Here is a 19,317-nt window from a genome sequence, read left to right as displayed (position 1 = left end):
AGTGTTGACAAGAGTGTAAGGGTAACGTCAAATTTCCTTTTAAAAATCGCACATTAAGCGTCTAACAACGATCGATGGCAGAACAGGAAGAAAAGAGTTCACCATGGTCATAAATTATGGATTATCTACATATGTTGTCAAGTTGAATTTCTAACGAGTTATCAACTGAGGGGTCGCTCTAACATTTCCAATTGTACTCGAGTTAAAATCAGGGAGGCAGCTTTCAAATCTTCCCAATTGTCGCAAGTTCGGTCAATCTTGCTGCATTTTTTCATCCGCAAGTCTTTAGCTCTTTGTTTCGTAATTGTTTAACAAAAAAAGTGTACGTTTTCGTGAGCCAAAACTTGGCTGGATTCCATGCCACCGGACAAGAGACATTAAGTTTCGTAATTTTTAACTTTTAATTAAAAACGAACTATAAATTAGAGGATCTCTACTCCAAAAGCCAATTAAAATTGATATTATGGGTGAAGTTCACTTTGTGATTGACAGCTGTTTTCTCGATAGCCAATCAAATACTTTGGACTTTTCCAACCATTAAGGTTGTTTCAAAATGTGAAAATTTCGATAAGTGTGCTAACTCCTTCAAAGCTCACAATTTTATTTTATGGAAAAAAAGCCACCTTTTTTTAAAAAGAGAGAAAATAAGCCCTCAAAAGCAATTAAAGGACTTAAACTAAGATGAAAAACAGCTTTTAATAATAAATAATGTTTATTTTTAATTTAAATTGTCGTCAGATAAGGAGGGGCCCTATTTGTACAGGGAAACAAATTAAGACGAATCAAGGGAGGCTGATTTAAATGCAGAACATGTTTATCAAGTGAAGAAGTTCCGCTTGGATAAGAAGAGCGATAATACAGAAATAAAGTAGAATGACTGTTCTATGGCTGCTCCAGTTTTCCATTGTGACTCTTCAAATCGTCCTCGGAATCCTGTTTGCCCTGGCAAAAGGAGACTTTTGTGGAAGCGTTTTCGAAACTCAACTGGGTGAGTTAAAACTCAAACTGAACGATTACGACCTTCTTGATTATCAGGCGTTGTTTTACATATATTCAGGCGAAAAAGCATTAGTCCTTTTGCTTCGCCTTTCAGACCATGCATTAGCAGGTCATGTTGTGTATACGACTGTTGTTGTGGACGAGTTTGAATGTCAGTTAAAATGTATGGGAAACAACCGTTGCAAGTCGACCAATGTTCACCCCGGTGACAGCATTGGACAACGTATATGTGAGTTGAATAATAAAACGCGGCAGATGAAGCCAGAGGATTTGAGAAAAAGGAAAGGATCTACATACTATAGCTCTGCTCAGGTTGGTTCTAAGTTTTATGGTTACCGTATTTAATTGCCAAAATGCCGAAGATATTCGGTAAATTAATAGTTTTTAGCGTGATTGGAATGACAATTCTAGCCTCCTGAGTGCAAAAAAACATAGCTCTTTATTTCACACAGCCATTGAATTTGGCTGTTGAGGGCGAAACAAAAATGGGTCCCTTCATTTCTTCTTGCGGTTTTGAGCATAAAAACCTTCTCGATTATTTTTTTAGGTTACAAATCAGAGAAATTCAGAACTTTATTGTTTTTTTCATTCTCCTTATCTATCCGAGAGCTGAAAATAACAAGAGAGTATTTGCTTAATTTGTACAGACGTGACGTAGAACATAAGTTGAACATATGTGTTATATACCTATAACCGCTGTGTTTCTGCGAAGATAACTTGTTGAAGTACGAGTTGATGATGTCACCTGTCAATAATAACTTTGAAGCCTGATTCAAATTATTAGGTATCCTTCATCTCTTAGTTTTAGGTTGACAATGTTTTCGGTATGTTCCCGGCATTTGTATTAACGTCCTTACTAGTTCTTTAGTTTGAAAAAATATTTTATTTTGAACGGCTATTCTTCATCAAAAATACTTTCACGTTTATAACGTGACCAGAGCTAAATGGATGTAATCCACTTTGTACTGTATAAAGAGAACACAATTGAAAAAATTCTCCAAGAATGAGATGGATAAGCAAATTTTCTTTTTGTCTCGATGCAATGTCAATGAAGCAACGGGAAACAAATCAACTTTCCTTATTTTTGTATTAATTGTGTCAGGCTTCCTGCATGGATATTTCTCGTGAGCAAAGGCGACCCACTAAGAGCGCTCAGTGTCATCCGGGATACCAAGGAACACGGTGCCAAATGCGTAAGTGGTCAGAAGATTTTGCCTGTTACGTATTCACAGCTTTTTAGACAAATTAAACTGCATAATCATTACTGGTTGCCTCCTTTTGACAGCTCGAGGCTTAGGATAATGTTACTGACTTTGTTATAAATAAGTCATGACGTTAGCGGAACTTGTTGAGAACAAACTTAAACAAAACATAAAGTGGCGAGAGAACACATGCAGAATCTCACAAACGGAGGCGTATGTGAAGCATAAAACTGTTGTGTTGCGGTCCGGCCGGCTGGATGTTTAATTAAAGTATAACACATTTGCGACTCCAAAAGTATCCAAAATTAACTCTGTGACTAAAATATTTCACCTTTAGGCACAACATTTTTTTTCTCGGACATGCCCTTGTATCCGCCTAGATATAGAAATAAATATTATGAATAATACTGGGCGATAAAGTAACATTACAAACATTACTTCTACTCACTGTATGTTGCAGCAGAGTGAAACCAAGACTCCTGTTCTTTATAATAAGTTCATTTATATTTATGGTTGAAAAAAGGAAAATTAGCTTTCATTTTTGTTTCATGATTTTAATAATAAGCTCCCGTGGTGAGAGTATTCATCCGCAGCGAAGGTTGCGACGATCTGGAAATTACAGCAAACACTTGTGGCATTGCTTACATCAAAGTGAATGGAAAAGATTATTCTCCACACATCAGAGGCCATAACGTGGTTGTTATCAACGCTATGACAGGTATTATAATCAAGATCGGAGATAAAGCGCGCTGTCATTTGTTGAAAGAGCGCTCTCTCAGGGTACAAAAGACAGAGTTAAGTCACGCCATCCACTAATTTGTACTATGTTCCACCATTTCCCGTACTTTTCTCTTGCTTTTTTTCGGTAATTGAAGTGAAATTTTGGAACAAACGAGCCGCCAAGTAGCAACAGAGGAGCCAAGCAAAGGTTTGTAAACATGCCATGCCATGCCATGAAAAATTAACCAAATCGGCATATCTGTTACAATTCATACAAATCATGACGGTCTCAGAGCGATTGCGATCATGCTGAGGTCCATCGCAGCTAGCTTATCATGGCGATCTCCGATCATCGCAGTAAAGCAAGCCTCAGAAATTACATCAGCCCCTCTTCGAGTGAACAACTAAGAGCTTGCTCTGATATACTTTCCGATGCATTGAGTGGATGGCCACATCAGTCGCAGCAGCCGAGTTTAACTGCGCTGTCATCTCGAGCAATCTTCATGTTCCTGCGAATCAGTCGGCTGTCGTTCATACATAAAACACACGCCTTGAGCAGTTTGTTTTCTAATTGTCATGACAAGAAACTTGCGGGTTTTTATGAGCCACAATTCGGCCGGATTTCACTGAATATTTCACGTTCAGATTCCGTATTAAAACTGGAAACCTTTGGCGAAAGTGTTAAATTCGACCTGCCGAAATATTTCAGGTTATAAACTATTGCAGATTGTGAACTGAGAGGGTTTGACACTTTTGACGCCTTTAGTCTTGTTCAACCAATCAAATTATTTGAAACATTCTAACAAGAATTCTGATTGGCTTATTGTAGCATGCTTATGAGAGTATAGAGCATGCTGACGACATTGATGTTTGCTTTGAAATCAAGGTTTGTTTTGAAAATTGAAAGTAATGCGTGGGAAACTTAAAGGATTCTTTTGTATAAAACAAATAGCGAAGCCTTGACTGTACTCTATTCTGCTGTAAAGCACTTAGGAAGCAGCTGGAGCACTCCAAAATCATCATGAAGGGTTACTTATCTGGGGCGAAATAAAAGCAGGTAGTAAAACCTTACTTCTGACGACTTTCCTGAAAAAGGCAAACCGGTGTGGGCTTTTGTTTTCCGCGCATACGCCAGAAGGTAACACCGCTGTCTCCCTATCGACTCCATGGTCTTAATTTAATAGAACAATGTGCTTAGTTTAAAATCTGCCGGGTTAGCTCCAGCTCCAATAATCATAATCTCTTTAAGCTACCAGTCATCTGGAAGATGTACGTCTTCATTATAAGCTTGATTGTAGTGGAAGGGAAACGTTTGTTACCATTCTTCATTTGCAGGTACTGTACAAGGAGCCAAAGGATTTGACACTCATGCGAATAGTTCCGCTGGTATTCACCTGAGAGATTACCTTAACGAAATCAAAGGAGAGTATGTGCCATATTGACGTACTTTTATATATGTTCATAGAACAAAACAAAGCGAAAGCTGATATAAAACAAATGTAAAGGAAGGGAATGATCATCCAACCCTCTAAGGAGGAACTGGTCTTTTACGCTGTAATCTCACTACCATAAAATGTAGCATATGATAGTTCAGAGCACAAACATCATGGATCTCACATCATTTTAAGTACATCTGCCCCAGCTTATATATATATATATATATATATATATATATATATATATATATATATATAGGGTCTTTAATAAAGCGTTGAAAACGGAAGCACATTCTCCATTGTGCAAATTATATATATATATATATATATATATATATATATATATATAAAGAATTCATAATCTCTTAAAAGATTTATATTTTTCTCTTTCTAACGACCGTTCGGGATTGTTCCCAATGTCAAACGCATGAAAATTTGTCGCAATAACTCGTATCCGAAACTGAATCAGAAATATACTCACAAAACGAGATTCGGTTAATTCCGTGGGGAACTTATTTCAAAATATTAGCACATTAATGCCTCATAGAGGTTTTCGTTATTGCACTTTTTTCGTAATTTGCAATAAAATGCATTTGTTTGCCATTCTCACGGAAAAATCATGTTTGTTCCAATTGCAGAAAAATCGTTCTGGTCGCCATTCAAGATCAAGGCTCAACATACATATCACCAGCGATTGAGGCTCTAAAAAGAGTTGGCGCCACCGATGACCTACTCAATCTGACAGAGTTCAGAGGATCTTTTGCTTTGGTGGGATTCGCCGGTGTGAATAGACCATCTTGGATTGCACAACAAAATGCCAAGCGAGAAAGGGGACCCAGTGAGATATCTCTGACAATCCCATCACCAGAAGGTATATCTTCGTTCTATTGATACCCTATAGAGGAATTTCAGCTTTTAAATAAGTGAACGGGTCCATCATAACGAGCCAGCCACGCATTGACTAAGCATTTTCAGGCTCTCGTGCACTCATATCGGTGTGTGTTGATTAACAAGACAACAGCACATTTTCTCCTGTAGCTATCAAAGGCATATATTACAATCAGCCTGGCCATTCCTGCAAGGACATCCGGGATTCCGGATATTCCGTTGGAGATGGGGAGTACTGGATCGACCCTGAGAAGAACGGAAACCCTTTAAAGGTCTACTGTGACATGACAACTGACGGAGGTGAGATGCAAATGCTCGATCATCTTAAAAAAAGTAAAGGAACTGAATTGGATTTGAGTTTCTGAAATTCTACTTCATGATGTTTGAAACATTTAGTTCATGTTGGTTGATGTTGGCTTCGTTTTGCACAGGAGGCTGGCTTCTTGTTTCCAACGTTGTGGTAGACGACCCGTCCTCGCGACAGCTTTGGATTGCGTCATCATACCATGAAATCAGCAACTGCCACTGGAACAAAACGTTGTTCATCACAGAAAATGCCATGAAAGAACTGAGAACACACTTGTCTTTCACTCAGCTGAGATTCCACTGCAACAAACAAAAAGGACGAATGATCCACGTGACCACAGCTGCAAACAGCTCTGGTGAAGCTGTAGTTCAGTACTTCAGCGGTCAGAGGGATGGGCGACCTTTGGCGTGTGGCTCGTTTGATAGAATGAAAGATGATAACTCCAATATAACTGGAGTCTGTCACCAATGGAAAGACCAGCAGTGGGGTTACCCACCGTCGGCAAAAGAGACATTGACCGACCACGCCTTTTATGTCCCTAACAAATATCACTGGTTGTTGATTCCTGGAGATCAAAGATGGGAGTGTGACGACTATATTTCTGAAAGATTTTTTGCGTTGTCCTCTGGCGATTTCTGGAAAGTCTTTGTTCGTTAAGGCCTGAAAACACCTACATCCGCTTCCACTTTTTCTGTGAAACTTTTCTCTGCAAAGTAAGACGTTATTATCATCGGATAACTGTAACGAGCTTTCAAACTTTTTTTATTTGTTTTTTATCATTCGAACAATTTGCGAGGTTTTCGTTTTTATATTTCGTATGTTAGTTTGTGGCCTGAACGTCTTGGAGGAGTTGGTATTTCACCTCTTATTCAAATACTACAGAGCCTTAGGGGATAGGTAGATTGTGTTGTAAAATCCTCCGACCGACCTCTACCCCAGCCCCCCTCTCCCTTCTGGAGATAAGAAATGACTGGTACTACGGACAAGTGAGTCTTTACAACACTTGGAAGTACCTTTGCTTTGACGTTGAGTTAAGCCTCCTTAAAATTTCCTGGTACAATCATTCAGGGAGACTATTTCAATTTATCGCTCTGTTTTGATTTGCAGTTGGTTTGCTAGTTTGAGTTTGTTTTTACAACCGTTGCTTTTAGAAAAAATTGGTTGTTCAAGGTAATTTCATAACAATAGCTCACTTAGAAATGCAAATTTCATTAGGAAAACTTGGAATAGAAATGCTGAGACAAATTTGTTAGAAGATGTAGTGACATTATTAAAAAAAAACACATTACAGCAGGGTTGACGTAGCCATTTTACACACGAAATTTTAAAATAATAAATTTCAGTAGATTTTGATGTTTAAAAAGCTCAATGTAAAACTATTTCTAAAGTGATTTTGTAAATATTTGACATGTAGATGATTATGCGCGCAGACACACACAACCTTTTCATTCCCGTTCCGTTCCCAAACTTCATTAGTATGGGTACGGAACGACTTAACTAACTGAGTACGAATGGTCTTAGCTGGGTACGAAACCACTGGCATCCGCCCGTGGTTGTCGGTGAATTTCTTTAGGTTGTTGGCGAACTGGCTTAGCATGGGATGTCGGCAAGCTGGCCCAAGTTGTCAGCGAGGGCCTAAGTAATCGGCAAACTGGCCTTGGTTGTCGACACACTGGCCTAAATCGTCGGCAAACCGGCCTTGGACAAAGATACAAACACAACATCGACGAATATTTCAATAAATCGATAGAGTTTAAGCATATTACATAAGCATAATACATAATACTGTACTCATGATATTCTTTGCAGTGCTTATATTGCATTTTGGTTTTTACATAATCTCATTGTAATGGTTTCTGAAAAAACCATCATTGTACGAAGCCAATAAAGTTATTACTATTATTGTCATTATTATAGATCGAAAGTCTATCTGATTTGATTAACCATATACAACTGACTCGAGGTGACTAAAGAATGAATTATTTAAGTCAGCGCTGACTTTGATTGGTAAAAGTATGAAGACTTTGTAAAATTCAGTTTTGTGTCCGAGACATAATCAGCAAAATTATTCCAGTTAAACATGTTAGAGCTTACAATCAAACTGAACACCTTAGGTTTGATTTGATCAACCACACTGTCTTCAATTTTTCTTGCCTACTTTATCCCAGTGAGTCGCCTGCGGGGATACGCTTTGTGTGCGCCCCGAAGCGTCAGGCGACCGAGCAGTAAAAACGAGTAACAAAGCCGAGGACGATTGTGACGGGAAATAAGAAGCACACCAAAACTGCTGGTTGTCGGCTCTGTCGTGGGTGGGGAATATACGACCACTGCAGCACAAGGTGTACAGAGACCATGTTTGACGAGGGTGCAGCCAAACAATTGGTTGTATGTTATATCTTTAATAAAACAGTACATTGTTTAAACTTATGACTTTCCAATTAGTACATCGCTCAAGGTAAGTGACTTTTTTCCCCTTTGTTATTAAGGATTATAAGAAATCGACCTTACAAAAAAAAATTTTGTAAACATGCCAAGCGCCGTAATTTACTTTGTTATAACGCGAGTAGAGACAAAAGTCCTCAAAGAGAAACGAAATGGACAGTCTGAGTTTAGAAGGTTTTCACACTCAGTTAGATTGCAAGCTTACGTACGGTGATAAAAAACAAGCACAGCTAACACTCCTATACTGTACAAAGTTTTGTGTTCAAAACAAAACAGAACAAACAGGAACGATGAAAAATATAGCCAAACTGGCACAACTGTTATAATTCATACTAATCATGAAGGTGCCAGAGCGACTTCAATCATGCTGAGGTCCAAGAAGCCAACCTCCTGGAAAAAAACGAATGAAATCTGGACATTAGACGCGATGCCTGTTCCAATTTTTATTGCGGTATGTGCCTAACTCAACAACAACTTCATTGATTTCTTTTATTTTCCAAAGTATTTTTAACTCCGTCAGTTGTCATGTCATAGACCTTTAGTGGCTTTCCGTTCTTCTCAGGGTCGATCCAGTACTTCCCGTTTTTGAAAGAAACGTGAGTCTAGGATTTCCTTACAGGAATGACCAGGCTGATTGTAATATAAGCCTCTGGTAGCTGAAAAGGAAACGAGGTTTGATCATGATGGGTTTATTAATCTTCACACACCAAGTAATACGCTGAAAAAAGGGGAGAAGGCCATATGCAAACTTGAACACGACGGTCCACATTTATCTTCAGAAATGCGTTTTAAAAAGGAGTCCCCAATTGAAAATTTCCACCATCCTCATTGCACTTAATAGTTATGTATTTTGTTTGACAACGTCTACAATATAACTTTTCTATAAAAGTCCCATCACTTACGTGTTTCACAATGTTTTCCTTTGTATCCTGGATGACACTGGCAGCTTTTAGTTGTTTGTTTTCGCCCGCGAGAAACACTCATGCAGGAGGCCTGATTAGTAAAACAGAAAGGTGAACTTTTTTCTTCCCGTTCTGCCATCGATTGTTGTTCAGAGTAAACAAAGCTTGTTTTCTCGTTATCAGTATTCAGACGCTTAATGTGCGATTTTTAAAAGAAAATTTGACGTTACCCTTACACTCTTGTCAACACTCAGAACATGCTATACAAGCGGAAATGAAACCTTTTGGTTCGAAGGTTGTTGCAAAACAGGAATTGCAAAGTGATGGAGATAGTTAAGACTCGCTGGAAAAACGTTTGCCCGAGATTTTAAACTGCCTGATGTAAGCCAATAACAAATGGTTCTCTCAGTTTTCATTAGTATGTTGAAAATTGTTCTTCGCAGTAAACAAGACAGGAAAGTTATCAACAAACCTGCTTAACCCACAACCCACCTGAACAGAGCTATAATATTTAGATCCTTTTTTCTTTTGAAGATGACCTGGCTTCATCTGCCGTGTTTTATTATTCAACTCACAGCTGCGTTTTCCTCCAAAACAACCGCAAATTGTCATCAATGGAAAGACATGAAGTGGGGATCAGTAAAGTCGTACAGGAAAGTTTAAACGATTCTACTTTATATTTACCAGGCGCTTATCACTGGTATTTGGCAAATGGGGATCAAAGATGGGAGTGCGACGACTTCAAGAGGAACTCTCATACAGAATTTTTTTCGCTGTCCTCTGATGATTTTTGGAAAGTCTTTTTTCGCTAAGACCTAAAGCGACAGTCAGATACACCTACTTTCACAGCCTTGAAAAGCTCTAACAACACACGCAGAAAAATACGATATTTTTTCAGGTGTGTTTGATATAGCCAATCAGCTGCTGACACGTCAATCGCCTTTCACGTCTGTTGTTGATGAATGAACGGCGAGTCTTCACCATGGCTGCTAAAACACTGAAAAGTCCGTATCGTATCAGTGACATTCAAATTTTCCTAAAAGAGGAAGTAAACCAAAATACCAAAAGAAAAAACCGAAAGTTACGTATTCAGTGCCCTTGGTAATGGCATTTCTCACCACTGAGAACGAAAATCGATTGCTGGAAGACTTGTCAACTTTTGCTGTGTACCTGAAAGATTTCTTCAGTCGGTAAGGACAAGGTCAATAACTGAGAATTTTGTAAATTGAAAATTACACCCAATTTTGCTTTTAGAAAGATTCAACGCATTCTTTCATCTTGAGCTTTAGCGCCAACGCAATTTTCGATTTTTTCGAACTTTCTCGAATTAGGCAGCTAAAACTCTAAAAAATCCATACCGCTGACAGACAGTGAGGTTCAAACTTCCCTAGAAGAGGAAAAAAACCAATATACAAAAATAAAAACAGAAAGCTACGCATTCAGTGGCTTTGGTGTTAGCATTTTTCGCGGCTGACAATGAAAATCGACAACTGGAAGATTTACCACAGGCAGATTTTGGCCGTTAACCTGAAAGACTTCATCTGTCGGTAAGGACAAAGCCAATAAATGAGAATTTTTTTAAATTGAAATGACGACTATTGCAGTTTTTGTAACCATGATTCAACGCATTTTTCCATCTTAAGAGTTAGCGCCAACGCACTTTACAATTTTTATTGGGAGATTGTCAATTCTTTTATTTCCATTCGTTAATAAAGTCAACTTTTCTTGTCAGTAAAAAGCTATTGTGTTTATATGATAAACAAAATAATACATTGTTGCTTGTAGATATTGAATTTCTCTTCTCGTGTTGAACTCGACATCTCACTTGTTCGCCGCGCTTACTTGTGAGCTATCGAGTTGAACACTCGAAGAGAAACTCTACATCTACGCACTTATGTACTATTCGCTATATAACATTCATTTGAATTTTGATCCTCTTTTACTTTCAGTCAGTATGATTGTGTTTTAGGCACAGACTAACTCTATAGCTATAATTCCGGAATACTTATGAATTTGTGCCAGGGAAAATATGCACGTTGTACCTGAAACAGTACCACCAGCTCAGATAGTCTAAGTGGCTTTGAACCTGCACAGGCGGTGGTAAAATAGTTGACGCATTGGATTCCGGGCCGAGGGGTCTGGGCTTAAGAACTAGCCGGGTTATTGTTTTCTTTTCTTTGTGCCTATCTCCATCCAGGAGTAAAACAGGTAACAACGAACTGTCAGGGATGCCTCACCAAGTGAGGAGGGAGAAGGACAGAACAGAAACTGGGATAAGCTCCAGTCTGATTGGCTACATGACTCAAGTACAGACATTACCACTCTTTTTGAAAAAGCATTACAGATCAGAAAAACAGAGAGAAAAAGAAAAAAGTAGCCTTGCGGGAACATATATCTTGATACACTGAATTTGTCATCAGGCATAATTTTAAACACATTCACGTCGAAGCCTCACTGGTCCTGCACAAGATTGTCCTAACATTTTCTACTGCGAAATAATTGTTTTCACGGGAAGCCACATTTATCATTTGTGTTTGAACTTATTACAAAATAGCCAATATGTCATACCTAATGAATTTTATATCATGGTCATAAATTATGGATTATCTACATATGTTGTCAAGTTGAATTTCTAACGAGTTATCAACTGAAGGGTCGCTCTAACATTTCCTATTATACTCGAGTTAAAATCAGGGAGGCAGCTTTCAAATCTTCCCACTTGTCGCAAGTTCGGTCAATCTTGCTGCATTTTTCATCCGCAAGTCTTTAGCTCTTTGTTTCGTGATTGTTTACCAAAAAAGTGCACGAGCCAAAACTTGGCTGGATTCCATGACACCGGTCAAGAGGCATTAAGTTTCTTAATTTTTCACTTTTAAGTAAAAACTAACTATAAATTGGTGGATCTCCACTCCAAAAGCCAATTAAAATTGAAATTATGGATGAATTTCATTTTGTGATTGACAGCTGTTTTCTCGATAGCCAATCAAATACTTTGGACCTTTCCAACCATTAGGGTTGTTTCAAAATGTGAAAATTTCGATGTGTGCTAACTCCTTCAAAGCTCACAATTTTATTTTATGGAAAAAAAGCCACTTTTTTTAAAAAGAGAGAAAATAAGCCCTCAAAAGCAATTAAAGGACTTAAACTAAGATGAAAAACAGCTTTGAATTATAAACAATGTTTATTTCTAATTGAAATTGTCGTCCAATAAGGAGGGGCCCTATTTGTACAGGGAAACAAATTAGGACGAATGAAGGGAGGCTGATTTAAATGCAGATTATGTTTCTCAAGTGAAGAAGTTCGGCTTGGATAAGAAGAGCGATAATACAGAAATAGTAGAATTACTGTTTTATGGCTGCTCCAGTTTTCCATTGTGACTCTTCAAATCGTCCTCGGAATCCTGTTTGCCCTGGCAAAAGGAGACTTTTGTGGAAGCGTTTTCGAAACTCAACTGGGTGAGTTAAAACCTCAAACTGAACGATTAGGATCTTCTTGATTCTTAGGCTTTGTTTTACATATATTCAGGTGAAAAAGCATCAGTCCTTTTGCTTCACCTTTCAGATCATGCATTAGCAGGTCATGTTGTGTATACGACTGTTGCTGTGGACGAGTTTGAATGTCAGTTAAAATGTATGGGAAACAACCGTTGCAAGTCGATCAATGTTCACCCCGGTGACAGTATTGGACAACGTATCTGTGAGTTGAATAATAAAACGCGGCAGATGAAGCCAGAGGATTTGAGAAAAAGGAAAGGATCTACATACTATAGCTCTGCTCAGGTTGGTACTAAGTTTTATAGATACCGTATTTAATTGCCAAAATGCCGAAGATATTCGGTAAATTAATAGTTTTTAGCGTGATTGGCGTGACAATTCTAGCCTCCTGAGTGCAAAAAAACATAGCTCTTTATTTCACACAGCCATTGAATTTGGCTGTTGAGGGCGAAACAAAAATGGGTAGCTTCATTTCTTCGTAGAACATGAGTTGAACATATCTGTTATATACCTACAACCACTGTGTTTCTGCGAAGATAACTTGTTGAAGTACGAGTTGATGATGTCACCTGTCAATAATAACTTTGGAGCCTGATTCAAATTATTAGGTATCCTTCATCTCTTAGTCTTAGGTTGACAATGTTTTCGGTATTAACGTCCTTACTAGTTCTTTAGTTTGAAAAAAATATTTTATTTTCAACGGCTATTCTTCATCAAAAATACTTTCACGTTTATAACGTGACCAGAGCTAAATGGATGTAATCCACTTTGTACTACTGTATAAAGAGAACACAATTGAAAAAATTCTCCAAGAATGAGATGGATAAGCAAATTTTCTTTTTGTCTCGATGCAATGTCAATAAAGCAACGGGAAACAAATCAAATTTACTTATTTTTGTATTAATTGTATCAGGCTTCCTGCATGAATATTTCTCGTGAGCAAAGGCGACCCACTAAGAGCGCTCAGTGTCATCCGGGATACCAAGGAACACGGTGCCAAATGCGTAAGTGGTCAGAAGATTTTGCCTGTTACGTATTCACAGCTTTTTAGACAAATTAAACTGCATAATCATTACTGGTTGCCTCCTTTTGACAGCTCGAGGCTTAGGATAATGTTACTGACTTTGTTATAAATGAGTCATGACGTTAGCGGAACTTGTCGAGAACAAACTTAAACAAAACATAAAGTGGCGAGAGAACACATGCAGAATCTCACAAACGGAGGCGTATGTGAAGCATAAAACTGTTGTGTCCTGGTCCGGCCGGCTGGATGTTTAATTAAAGTATTACACATTTGCGACTCCAAAAGTATCCAAAATTAACTCTGTCACCAAAATATTTCACCTTTAGGCAAAACATTTTTTTTCTCGGACATGCCCTTATATCCACCTAGATATAGAAATAAATATTATGAATAATACTGGGCGATAAAGTAACATTACAAACATTACTTCTGATCACTGTATGTTGTAGCAGAGTGAAACCAAGACTCCTGTTCTTTATAATAAGTTCATTTATATTTATGGTTGAAAAAAGGAAAATTAGCTTTCATTTTTGTTTCATGATTTTAATAATAAGCTCCCGTGGTGAGAGTATTCATCCGCAGCGAAGGTTGCGACGATCTGGGAATTACAGCAAACACTTGTGGCGTTGCTTACATCAAAGTGAATGGAAAAGATTATTCTCCACACATCAAAGGCCATAACGTGGTTGTTATCAACGCTATGACAGGTATTATAATCAAGATCGGAGATAAAGCGCGCTGTCATTTGTTGAAAGAGCGCTCTATCAGGGTACAAAAGACAGAGTTGAGTCACGCCATCCACTAATTTGTACTATGTTCCACCATTTCCCGTACTTTTCTCTTGCTTTTTTTCGGTAATTGAAGTGAAATTTTGGAACAAACGAGCCGGCAAGTAGCAACAGAAGAGCCAAGCAAAGGTTTGTAAACATGCCAGGCGCTACAATTGACGTTATTTTAACGTCAGCAGAGACAAATCGTCAAAGAGAAAACGAAATCGGGACAGCCTGAGTTTTGAAGGTTTTCACGCTCAGTTAGATTATACGTTAGCTTATATATATATATATATTCGTTTTGTTTCTGCAAAGATAACATGTTGAAGCACAAGTTGGTACCGTAACTTGTTTACAAAAAGTTTGCAGCCTGATGCAAATTAGTAGGTTCGCTTTATCTTTAACTCCCAGGTTTATTACGTTTTATGTTCTCGGCATCTGTACCAACGTTCTCAGTAGTTCTTTATTTTAAACAGAGTATATTATTTTGAACGGCTATTAGTGATTATGAAAACTTTCACGCGGTATAAGGTTATCAGAGCTAAACGGATGTAATCCACTTGTTACTTAACTAAGCGAAAAAAAGTTATTCAAAGGATGAAATGGATGAGTTTTTGTCCTCTCGATTTCATGTCAACGAAAACAAAGTGAAAAAATCAATTTTCTTTTACTTTGTATAAATTATGTCATGCATCCTGTGTTGATGTTTCTCGTGAGCAAAGTCGACTCTTTAATTGCAAATTCCTCAAAACAAAAGTCACCCTGTTGATTTGGCGAATCAGATTATCAATGAGAATGATAAAAGTAGAAACAAACTCTTCTATTACTGCGACGAACAAAAGAAATTTTCGTGCAAACTGAAGAGCAATTAAAGCGATGAATAAAAAGGAATCATGAATTATAGATAAGAAATATTTCAATTGTGAGTCAATGACTCTCAGAGGAAGGCAAATATAAGAAAGCTGATATGCAACAAGAAAAACTAAGGAGCTCCACCTGGGAAAGATAAAACGACCAATTTCAGTATGGCTGACCCAGTTTGCCATTGTTAGCCTAAACATCCTTTTGGGAATTCTGTTTGTCCTTGCAAACAAGGACTTTTGTGGAAGCGTTTTTGAAACTCGAGTCGGTGAGTAAATACTTCTAAATAAAAAAAGAAAAGAGGAAAACACCGATTCTTATACTCTCTTTGTATAGCTAGTAGTTACTAGAAAGAACGTTTTTTTTCGTTACAGACCATGCCTTGGTGGGTCATGTTATTCAGACGACTCTTGTTGTGGACGAATTTGAATGCCAGTTAAAATGTATAGCAAATAACAGCTGTAAGTCGATCAATGTTCATCCTGGTGACAGCAATAGCCCAAGGGGCGGGAATCCGTCTTACCGCTGAAATACTGTACAACAGCTTCACCAGAGCTGTTAGCAACGGTAGTCACGTGGATTGTACCGGTCCTTTTTGTTTACTGCAATGAAATCTCAGCTGAGTGAAGGACAAGTGTGTTCTCAGTTATTTCCATGGCATCCTTCGTGATAAACAGCGTTTTATTTTCGTGACCGTCGCTGGTTGCTTCACGGTATGAAGATTTAATCCAAAGCTGTCGCGAGGACGGGTCGTCCACCAAAACGTTGGAAACAAGAAGCCAACCTCCTGGAAAAAACGAATGAAATCTGGACATTAGACGCGATGCCTGTTCCAATTTTTATTGCAGTATGTACCTAACCCAACAACAACTTCATTGATTGTCTTTTATTTTCCAAAGTATTTTTAACTCCGTCAGTTGTCATGTCATAGACCTTTAATGGCTTTCCGTTCTTCTCAGGGTCGATCCAGTACTTCCCGTTTTTGAAAGAAACGTGAGTCTCGGATGTCCTTACAGGAATGACCAGGTTGATTGTAATATGAGCCTCTGGTAGCTGAAAAGGAAATGAGGTTTGATCATGATGGGTTTATTAATCTTCACACACCAGGTAAGACGCTGAAAAAAGGGGAGAAAGCTATACGCAAACTTGAACACGACGGTCCACATTTATCTTCAGAAATGCGTTTTAAAAAGGAGTCCCCAATTGAAAATTTCCACCATCCTCATTGCACTTAATAGTCATGTTTTTTTTTTGACAACGTCTACAATATAACTTTCCTATAACAGTCTCATCACTTACGTGTTTCACAATGTTTTCCTTTGTATCCTGGATGACACTGGCCGTTTTTAGTTGTTTGTTTTTGCCCGCGAGAAACACTCATGCAGGAGGCCTGATTAGTAAAACAGAAAGGTGAACTTTTTTCTTCCCGTTCTGCCATCGATTGTTGTTCAGAGTAAACAAAGCTTGTTTTCTCGTTATCAGTATTCAGACGCTTAATGTGCGATTTTTAAAAGCAAATTTGACGTTACCTTTACACTCTTGTCAACACTCAGAACATGCTATACAAGCGGAAATGAAACCTTTTGGTTCGAAGGTTGTTGCAAAACAGGAATTGCAAAGTGATGGAGATAGACTCGCTGGAAAAACGTTTGCCCGAGATTTTTTAAACTGCCTGATGTAAGCCAATAACAAATGATTCTCTCAGTTTTCATTAGTATATAGCAGTAGTTCCGAAAAATTGTTCTTGGCAGTGAATATGATAGGAAAGTTATCAACAAACCTGCTTAACCCACAATCCACCTGAACAGAGCTATAATATTTAGATCCTTTCTTCTCTTGAAGATGACCTGGCTTCATCTGCCGTGTTTAATTATTCAACTCACAGCTGCGTTTTCCTCCAAAACAACCGCAAGTTGTCATTAATGGAAAGACATGAAGAGGGGATCAGTAAAAGTCGTACAGGAAAGGTTAAACGATTCTACTTTATATTTACCAGGTGCTAATCACTAGTATTTTCCAAATGGGGATCAAAGATGGGAGTGCGACGACTTCAAGAGGAACTCTCATACAGAATTTTTTTCGCTGTTATTTGATGATTTTTGGAAAGTCTTTGTTCGCTAAGACCTAAAAGCGACACTCAAATACACCTACTTTCATAGCCTTGAAAAGCTCTAACAACACACGCAGAAAAATACGATATTTTTTCAGGTGTGTTTGATATAGCCAATCAGCTGCTGACACGTCAATCGCCTTTCACGTCTGTTGTTGATGAATGAACGGCAAAGGAGAGGACAGAACAGAAACTGGGATAAGCTCCAGTCTGATTAGCTATATGACTCAAGTACAGACATTACCACTCTTTTTGAAAAAGATCATGGATGAAAAACATCATGGATCCCGCATCATTTTAAGTACATCTGCCCCAGCTCTTTTTTTTTTATATATAAAGAATTCATAATCTCTTAAAAGATACATATTTTTCTCTTTCTAACGACCGTTCGGGATTGTGTCCAATGTCAAACGCATGAAAATTTATCACAATAACTCCTATCCGAAACTGAATCAGAAATATACTCACAAAACGAGATTCGGTTAATTCCGTGGGAAACTTATTTCAAAATAATAGCACATTAATGCCTCATAGAGGTTTTCGTTCTTGCACTTTTTTCGTAATTCGTAATAAATGCATTTGTTTGCCATTCTCACAGAAAAATCGTGTTTGTTCCAATTGCAGAAAAATCGTTTTGGTCGCCATTCAAGATGAAGGCTCGACATACATATCACCAGCGATTGACGCTCTAAAAAGAGTTGGCGCCACCGATGACCTACTCAATCTGACAGAGTTTAGAGGATCTTTTGCTTTGGTGGGATTCGCCGGTGTGAATAGACCATCTTGGATTGCACAACAAAATGCCAAGCGAGAAAGGGGACCCAGTGAGATATCTCTGACAATCCCATCATCAGAAGGTATATCTTCGTTCTATTGATACCCTTTTAGAGGAATTTCAGCTTTTAAATAAGTGAAAGGGTCCATCATAACGAGCCAGCCACGCATTGACTAAGCATTTTCAGGCTCTCGTGTACTCATATCGGTGTGTGTTGATTAACAAGACAACACCACATTTTCTCCTGTAGCTATCAAAGGCATATATTACAATCAGCCTGGCCATTCCTGCAAGGACATCCGGGACTCCGGATATTCCGTTAGAGATGGGGAGTACTGGATCGACCCTGAGAAGAACGGAAACCCTTTAAAGGTCTACTGTGACATGACAACTGACGGAGGTGAGATGCAAATGCTCGATCATGTTAAAAAAAGTAAAGGAACTGAATTGGATTTGAGTTTCTGAAATTCTACTTCATGATGTTTGAAACATTTAGTTCATGTTGGTTGATGTTGGCTTCGTTTTGCACAGGAGGCTGGCTTCTTGTTTCCAACGTTGTGGTAGACGAGCCGTCCTCGCGACAGCTTTGGATTGCGTCATCATACCGTGAAATCACCAACTGCCACTGGAACAAAACGTTGTTCATCACAGAAAATGCCATGAAAGAACTGAGAACACACTTGTCTTTCACTCAGATGAGATTCCACTGCAACAAACAAAAAGGACGAATGATCCACGTGACTACAGCTGCAAACAGCTCTGGTGAAGCTGTAGTCCAGTACTTCAGCGGTCAGACGGATAGGCGACCTTTGGCGTGTGGCTCGTTTAATAGAATGAAAGATGATAACTCCAATATAACTGGAGTCTGTCACCAATGGCACGGCCAGCAGTGGGGTCACCCACCGTCGGCAAAAGGGACATTGACCAATCACGCCTTTTTTGTCCCTTACAAATATCACTGGTCGTTGGTTCCTGGAAATCAAAGATGGGAGTGTGACGACTATATTTCTGAAAGATTTTTTGCGTTGTCCTCTGGCGATTTCTGGAAAGTCTTTGTTCGTTAAGGCCTGGAAACACCTACATGCGCTTCCACTTTTCCTGTAAAAATTTTCTCTGCAAAGTAAGACGTCATGATCATCGGATAACTGTAACAAGCCTTCAACCTTTTTTTATTTTTTTTTTATCATTCGAACAATTTGCGAGGTTTTCGTTCTCATATTTCGTATGTTAGTTTGTGGCCTGAATGTCATGGAGGAGTCGGTATTTCACTTCTTAAATACCATAGTAGTGACTAACTTATAATTTCTCCATACAGTATCACCCTTGAATTAAATATTGAGTTCAGAGGAATAAAGGAAATGATCTCCAGCCTAGGAAGTCCATAACT

The 19,317-nt window shown here is 38.4% G+C and overlaps 2 protein-coding genes and 1 long non-coding RNA gene across 3 annotated transcripts; 2 read left to right on the top strand and 1 right to left on the bottom strand.

Annotated features, from left to right (window-relative positions):
* Positions 1-778: 778 nt before the first annotated feature.
* LOC113683005 (uncharacterized) lies at positions 779-7,468 on the top strand. Its single transcript, XM_089185294.1, has 8 exons — positions 779-988; positions 1,094-1,311; positions 2,102-2,192; positions 2,767-2,919; positions 4,257-4,347; positions 4,996-5,228; positions 5,396-5,545; positions 5,677-7,468. Exons 1-8 carry the CDS (start codon positions 874-876, stop codon positions 6,207-6,209), a joined length of 1,584 nt encoding a protein of 527 aa, XP_089041420.1. The 5' UTR covers positions 779-873; the 3' UTR covers positions 6,210-7,468.
* A 4,696-nt stretch (positions 7,469-12,164) lies between these two features.
* LOC149039313 (uncharacterized) lies at positions 12,165-19,301 on the top strand. Its single transcript, XM_089185786.1, has 7 exons — positions 12,165-12,351; positions 12,458-12,675; positions 13,304-13,394; positions 13,969-14,216; positions 17,610-18,012; positions 18,181-18,330; positions 18,462-19,301. Exons 2-7 carry the CDS (start codon positions 12,529-12,531, stop codon positions 18,992-18,994), a joined length of 1,572 nt encoding a protein of 523 aa, XP_089041912.1. The 5' UTR covers positions 12,165-12,351; positions 12,458-12,528; the 3' UTR covers positions 18,995-19,301.
* LOC113664596 (uncharacterized) lies at positions 15,902-17,416 on the bottom strand. Its single transcript, XR_016180566.1, has 3 exons — positions 16,846-17,416; positions 16,345-16,435; positions 15,902-16,098 (listed from the first exon to the last, which is right to left on the bottom strand). It is a non-coding gene; the product is annotated as an uncharacterized LOC113664596 (long non-coding RNA).
* Positions 19,302-19,317: the final 16 nt, after the last annotated feature.

This window comes from Pocillopora damicornis, chromosome 10, assembly GCF_964200805.1.
Source record: "Pocillopora damicornis chromosome 10, jaPocDami1.2, whole genome shotgun sequence".
NCBI lineage: Eukaryota > Metazoa > Cnidaria > Anthozoa > Scleractinia > Pocilloporidae > Pocillopora > Pocillopora damicornis.
The sequence above is the reverse complement of the archived record's forward strand: the minus strand, read 5'-3'. Positions and strand labels throughout refer to the sequence as shown.

Coding starts and splice junctions, on each gene's coding strand:
- LOC149039313 (XM_089185786.1), top strand. CDS start 12,529: ATGGGAAACAACCGTTGCAAGTCGATCAATGTTCACCCCGGTGACAGT. Junction 12,676..13,303: donor CATACTATAGCTCTGCTCAG/GTTGGTACTAAG, acceptor TAATTGTATCAG/GCTTCCTGCATGAATATTTC. Junction 18,013..18,180: donor GACAATCCCATCATCAGAAG/GTATATCTTCGT, acceptor TTTCTCCTGTAG/CTATCAAAGGCATATATTAC.
- LOC113683005 (XM_089185294.1), top strand. CDS start 874: ATGACTGTTCTATGGCTGCTCCAGTTTTCCATTGTGACTCTTCAAATC. Junction 2,920..4,256: donor TGTTATCAACGCTATGACAG/GTATTATAATCA, acceptor CTTCATTTGCAG/GTACTGTACAAGGAGCCAAA. Junction 4,348..4,995: donor CTTAACGAAATCAAAGGAGA/GTATGTGCCATA, acceptor TTCCAATTGCAG/AAAAATCGTTCTGGTCGCCA.